General features: G+C 43.5%; 1 protein-coding gene across 3 annotated transcripts in view; it reads right to left on the minus strand.

The window, feature by feature from the left end:
- Nucleotides 1–5,172, minus strand: part of LOC147022160 (solute carrier family 15 member 2-like) — a 315,727-nt gene extending 310,555 nt beyond the window's left edge. For all 3 annotated transcript variants that reach the window (XR_015061088.1, XM_085892805.1, XM_085892804.1), the window contains exons 1-2: nt 5,033–5,172; nt 4,779–4,866 (exon numbers count right to left, since the gene is read on the minus strand). Coding sequence is in view for 2 of the 3 variants with exons in the window: in XM_085892805.1 (XP_085748931.1) it covers nt 4,779–4,785 (7 nt within the window). In the remaining variant the exon portion in view is untranslated. The remainder of the gene's footprint in view (nt 1–4,778; nt 4,867–5,032) is intronic.
- Between the last annotated feature and the right edge of the window lie 2,039 nt (nt 5,173–7,211).

The following is a 7,211-nucleotide window of genomic DNA, read 5'->3' on the forward strand; positions in this document are numbered from 1 at the left end:
CATATAATACACCTTTGTGGACACTAGAGGAACAAGTCCGAGGTGTATTACAGTATATAATGTGTGTCAAGGGGGACGTTCTTAGATCTGTGAACCCCAAACACAGAATCCTCAACTGAATAGTCAAGGCTTAACTTTTGTTTGTGTGTGTGTGTGCAATGGGAGCAATAGGTTGGCGCTTCACTCCCTCCTACTATACACCGTTGTGGACACTCGAGGGCCAAGTCCGAGGTGTATAACAGTATATAATGTGTGTCAAGGGGGACGTTCTTAGATCTGTGAACCCCAAACACAGAATCCTCAACTGAATAGTCAAGGCTTAACTTTTGTTTGTTGATGTGTATGTGTGTGTGTCCCAACCCTCACATTCAAAATCTCAACCCCAACCCTCACATTCAAAATCTCAACCCCAACTCAATCCTCGCCCAACACAATGTCTTTTTCAAAATGAGATTTCCACCTATATATATATATTTTTACGTTTTTTTTTTTTTCTTCTTCCAATTCTGTCTTTTAAGGCTTTCAGGTTTGATGACGTAGAAAGAGGGAGTAAGCCTGCACTTTCTTCCCAGAACGAACAATGTATATTTTTTTTTTTTTTTCTCTTCTTCCAATTCTGTCTTTTAAGGCTTTCAGGTTTGATGACGTAGAAAGAGGGAGTAAGCCTGCACTTTCTTCCCAGAACGAACAATGTATATTTTTTGTTTTTTTTTTCTCTTCTTCCAATTCTGTCTTTTAAGGCTTTCAGGTTTGATGACGTAGAAAGAGGGAGTAAGCCTGCACTTTCTTCCCAGAACTTTCTTGATCTTGCTCCCATCAAGCACCATCCGACAAAGAACTACATCGATAGGTTTAGATCCCAAAGAGTGATAGCAACTCCAAAAGTCTCCAAAATATAAATAAATAAAATAATAATAATAATAAATAAATAAATAAATAAATAAATAAAAGCCCCCAAAAAAGTTTCAAGTGTCCAACATAAACCCAACTTTCCAAGTCTTCAAGGTATAACCACATTCCCGTTGAGTTTCCAAGATATGTATCACATTGTGAGTTATCAATCCAGAACCCACATTTCAAGTATTCAAAGTAAAACCAACTTACAAAGTCTCTTAAGGATAACTCATTTACTGATTTTTTCAAAATTTGTGAGTCTCCAAGGTAGGCCCCATATTTAGAACCATCTTGGCAAAACCCTTTTCCTGAGTCTCCAAGGTAGTTATTTAAACCATCAAGGCAGAACTCATTTACTGATTTTTTTCAAAATTTGTGAGTCTCCAAGGTAGGCCCCATATTTAGAACCATCTTGGCAGAACCCTTTTCCTGAGTCTCCAAGGTAGTTATTTAAACCATCAAGGCAGAACTCATTTACTGATTTTTTTCAAAATTTGTGAGTCTCCAAGGTAGGCCCCATATTTAGAACCATCTTGGCAGAACCCTTTTCCTGAGTCTCCAAGGTAGTTATTTAAACCATCAAGGCAGAACTCATTTACTGATTTTTTTCAAAATTTGTGAGTCTCCAAGGTAGGCCCCATATTTAGAACCATCTTGGCAGAACCCTTTTCCTGAGTCTCCAAGGTAGTTATTTAAACCATCAAGGCAGAACTCATTTACTGATTTTTTCAAAATTTGTGAGTCTCCAAGGTAAAACTTGTATTCTGGCTCATCAAGGTATAACTTGTTCAGTGGGTATTGTCTTGATAACTCACAATGAGTACTATTGCTGTAAAACTCTTTTCAGGATTTTGCTGGTCTCCAAGGTATAACTCTTTGGTTGGGTCATCAAGGACGAACTCGTTCTGTGGGTCTTGGTCGCTCATAAGGTCTTCAACCAAGCCAACAATTTCGCCCCAAGTTGTAGCAAAAGCAGTATTTTCATTTCGTATTTCAGACACAATTTCCTGTGAGAGAAAATAATAATGTATTAATTAAGTTATTTAATTATTAAATGAGTATGCTTCAATCAAAGTTTGAAAATAGGAAAATAAAAAATCTTACCTCAATAGATAAGAGATTTGAATCCAGTTCATCAACTTGAAGGTTTAGTTCCATAGAAGACAGAGAGTTCCAAGGAACACTAAAGTCATCCCACTCAAGGTCTTCAACCAAGCCAACAATTTCCCCCCCAAGTTGTAGCAAAAGCAGTATTTTCAGATACAATTTCCTGTGAGAGAAAATAATAATGTATTAATTAAGTTATTTAATTATTAAATGAGTATGCTTCAATCAAAGTTTGAAAATAGGAAAATAAAAAATCTTACCTCAATAGATAAGAGGTTTGAATCCAGTTCATCAACTTGAAGGTTTAGTTCCATAGAAGACAGAGAGTTTGAGACAAGCACACAGAACACCATTGCCAGCAAGAACAAATGTTTAAAATGGAGCCTGGGTTTGAAGCTTTTATAGAGAAAGACTGGTGGGTGTGGTTTCCTTTGGAAATTCCCTGGGCAAGCCTAGGCAAGCCTTCATTGGGAAATTTTTCAAAACCATAACATCCTGTAATTTTCTAGTGATTTCTTTGTGAGTCAGAGATGAACTGGAAATGATGTAAGAGTGGGCGGGGCTTAGCAAAAGTAGGCGGAGCTTAGGAAAAGTGGGCGTGGCTTAGAAAAAAACCTTATGAAAAGTGGGCGGAGCTTAGCAAAAGTGGGCGGGGCTTAGGAAAAGTGGGCGTGGCTTAGAAAAAATATCTTATGAAAAGTGGGCGGAGCTTAGCAAAAGTGGGCGGAGCTTAGGAAAAGTGGGCGTGGCTTAGAAAAATTACCTCATGAAAAGTGGGCGGGGCTTAACAAAAGTGGGCGGGGCTTAAAGAAAAGTGGGCGGGGCTTAACAAAAAATAACCTGTGGCTCAGGAGGTGGTCAAACAAGAGCATTAAGAGAAGTTTATCATTTCGTAATGGCACAAATGGGGGTATCTTAAAAAATATAAAGATTCAAATGTTTTGTTTGTCAATATTTTAGATGGGGATTATTGTGCAAAGAAAATTAAACTATTGAAGGAATTTGAGAATGAACAAATCTTTATAGGTTCAATGAGTGAGCTGTTCAACCCCCAGGTGTTCAATTCAATGAGGTTCAACCTCCAAGTTAAAAGGGGAGACAAATAAATATACCTTGGGATAAAAAGGGGATTTATTTTTAGGGAAAAAAAATATAAATCGCTGAAAATCCCCCATTCATTTACATGGGGAAAAGTGAGCCAGAATCAGTATTCTTACCCTACTAGTATGCCATAGACTTCATAAAGTGGAGGCACTAACCAGTCCAAACGGAAGGATTCTTTGCGAGTCGTCATCAAATCACAGTGTGGAATTACGTTATTTTTAATCACTAGTACGTGCCCGTAAAAATAAATAAATAAATAAATATTCAAACCGCGAGCAACAAACAACCACTCAGCCCGTTTCTTCGCTCTCGCGTGCCCGTACGTGCATGGCCCGGAAGTTCGCATATTATTCGCAGTTACGATTATTCGCAATTTAGTTTTAATACCCAATTATTCAATTAGCGCCAACATATTTTACCTTTTCGCAATGTCGTGGCAAGGAAAAACAAAAAGAGAAGAGAAGAGAAAAAAAATTTATTTCCTGGTTCGGAGCATACCAGCACTCTGATGTTACCGAAATTTATGCACCGTCTAATATGAAAACGATCATAACTTGGGGCATTGTGTTTATCCATAAATGCGCATTAAAAATCGAGAAATTACTAGAATACACGAAGTCATCATTATCCGGAAGCCCGTACGTTGTAACCCGTAATGGGGAACGCGGCTGAGGTTCCCTTCCTCCATCGGCCACGCCTACGCAACAACGTGTCTTGTCATTGGTTTGGTAAATAAATGGCCATAACTTCGGAAGCACTTGTCCAATTAATATCAAACCTTGAAAAGGCACATCCGCAGGTCCCCAGCAATATATCTGGCAAGTTTCAATTAGATCGGACCAGTGGTTGTCTAGAAACAGCGGACACACAGACACACACACACACAAAGCCACACACACACACAGCCACACACACACACACACAGCCACACACAGACACACACACAGACACACACACAGACACACACACAGACACAGACACACACACAGACACAGACACACACACAGACACACACACAGACACACACACAGACACACACACAGACACACACACAGACACACACACAGACACACACACATTGCTGGAATTATAGATAGATTATATAAGATGACATATGGATTCGATCACTCTTCTTATCCAATGATAACTGCACCCATGAAACATGCAAACTACCTGGTGAAATTGTTTATAGTGCAGATGTACACTCGAAGATTGCAAGCAGAAGCAATATAACCTTGTTGCAAGGAACCTTTAAGAAGACCAGACCACCTGCTATCTGTACTCCGATCAGAAATGCATAATCTGCTCAGGGTGCCGACGAGAGCTCGCCTACTCTTCAAGAAGGACACCGTGGGATCTTTAACATCCACCAACTGATGCTGGCGGATGGGACACCCAGTTTAGCATCCATCCAAGGAATGGTGCACACATCGATGTCTCGCCATGCATCCAAAACATCATGGTGACAGTTTCTAGCTGGACTGATGGATCATCGCCAACTGAAGCCGATTTGGGTAATCGGCATAACGTTACATATTGGGTGTCTAATCCCAGTATGTACTGTACATTATGTAATCTATTTTGTTATATTTTGAGTAATGGATATTAACTTTCATTTACTTGACAATGTTTTAAGATGAGGCCTCTTTTAATACATGTTTACGTATCCATACCTTTCATTCCATAAAAGGAAAATCTCTCGCAGAACTCGGTCACAACAACAAATACAATGCTCAGTGGGTAATTGGAGCCACATATTCGCTGTGAAAGAAGGGAAAAGGAAAAAAAATGGGGAATAGAGAGGGACTGTATGGTGGTCATGTTGAAGACACTGTTTCATGGACACACAACTCATGATGTACACAATTAATGAAAACAAGACATCATTTGGTAAATAATAAATCCATGCTTGCAGCATGGCATTCACCAGAATGGTCTTTGTTGGCTGTCCATTGGATGGGATGGTTTTCCCTTTGGCTGCAAGAAGAAAGAGGACAAGGAAACATTCATGATGGTGATATGGCTTCTGCCGAATGCTTTCTCACAAGCATGCTTGATGAAAGGCAACTTGCAATTAAGTTATGATTTCTGAAAAAGCTAATACAACGATGAATACACATTTGTTTGATAATTCCCGTGCAGCATCAGTTGGAAGCATTACATTTTTTTTTTAGGGATGGCACGGTGACCTCGAGGTATGCGCACTCACCTCCAAGCTGTCTACCCTGGGTTTGAATCCAAGACCAACTATAAACTCTCATCCCAGTGTTTCAAAAGGAGGGTGATTTATCAATGTTTGTGCTATCTCTCAGATAGATAGTAAACTGGGTGGCCCGTCTGCCATCATTTGTTGATGGACGTTAAATATCCTATGGTGTCCTTCATGAAGTGGAGGTGAGCTATCACCGGCAGCCTGAACAAATTACAAGTTCTTGCCCTAAATTACGTCAGGCATTACATCAGCAACACAACCATGCACCACAGCCAATGATGCTACCCTGCAGCTTTTTGCTGCATACAAAAAAAGAGATTATATCATGAATAGAGAATCATTAATTTTTTTGGAGGGAATGTTAAGCTGGCTCTTTCAAGGTATTTTTTTCCACCTGGAGATTATTTATATGCAAGCCCAAGACTCATGACTGGGTGTGAACTCACAAGAGGGCAGTGTGGCAAAAATTGGACACAATAAGCAAGGGAATGAATAAAGAGTAAAAAGAAGAAGGGACGAAAGGGGAGGGGAAGAAACATTGTCACAGCAGTCATGTCAGCCAATCGGCCGAGACTGTGGTGTATTGGCATACACGGGCAAGGCACAATGCGGGGAGCGTTGTGGGGGCGTGGAGGAGTGGTTTTGGTAGTCACGTGTCCGCAAGGCATATAGGTGTTCGCGCCGCTAGAGGCGTGTGGTAGTCTACAGTGGTGCACATCCGGATATGCATTAAACAGAGTTACGGCAACCCTCACGACTCTACGTGCCTCACTGCGCACCGGACACCACACTGGCGCCAGAGAAGTCAGTGCAGCTGGCTCGATACCAGTTCGATCACCTCGCGAAGGGTGTGGAAGAGCGCGTAGCAGATTTCGTGGCGCGGGTGAAGCATTGGGCGGTGCCTTGCAAGTTCACGGCAGAGGAGCATCCAGCTCGACTCAGAGATCGCTTTATTTCTGGGCTGCAAGATGCGAAGATGGTGTCGGCGATTCTGCGAATGCGAAGTGTCGACGTTACATTCCACTCAGCGGTCGAGACTGCTTCAGCTGTCGAGCAGACACTCACAGATATCCGTGCCATCGCCGGCCAGAACATGACGGGTGATTCCAGCTGGGGCATGTCAGGTGACCCCGGGGTCCACGCGATGACCCAGGTGCCCCAGGCCACACGCATGCCTTTCGGTGCGGGCCATGGCCGCACGCCGCAGCGCGGCCGCGCGGGCGGCGAGATGAACACACAGGGGTGCTGGGGATGTGGAGGACAGCATCTGCGGAGGGTGTGCCCGTATAAGAACACCGTGTGTTTGCATTGTCACAAGGTGGGACATCTGAAGCGTGTGCGTCGAATGGCGGGGGCCGCCGTTAAGGTCTTGGATAGCGAGGTGCGGGACGACCCCAGCGACCTGGAGAGCGGCCTGCAGCCTGGGCATAGCGATCCCGGCGGCCCGGAGCAGGAAATGCAACCAATGTTGAGCCTGTTTTCAATTGGTCCGGAGGTGACAAGACCAATGACAGTGGAGGTCGAGGTGAATGGGGCACCAATCGTGTTTCAAGTTGATACCGGGGCCGCAGTGTCGGTCATGGGCGAACGGACCGCTCGTGACCTCCGCGGTGTTCACCTGGTCAAGACGACCTTTTCGCTGTACATGTACACCGGCGAAGCGATTGCACCACTTGCTGTGACAGACGTCTCGGTGGTCTACCAAGGTCAAAGCGCCCTACTCATTGTTTGTGGTACGAGGGGAGGGGCCCGCCCTTTTGGGCCGGAACTGGCTGGCTTGCCTCAGGCTAGACTGGATGGCGCCAGCCAGTGGCCTTGGGCGTCCCGTGCCGGGCTGATTAGAGTGTCGGCGGGAGCAGGAGGAGGTTCCTGTTTCGGAGTTCGTACCTCCAGG

This window comes from Eptatretus burgeri, chromosome 8 (genome assembly GCF_056783735.1).
Source record: "Eptatretus burgeri isolate ZD-2024b chromosome 8, Ebu_testis_v1, whole genome shotgun sequence".
Taxonomy (NCBI): Eukaryota; Metazoa; Chordata; class Myxini; order Myxiniformes; family Myxinidae; genus Eptatretus; species Eptatretus burgeri.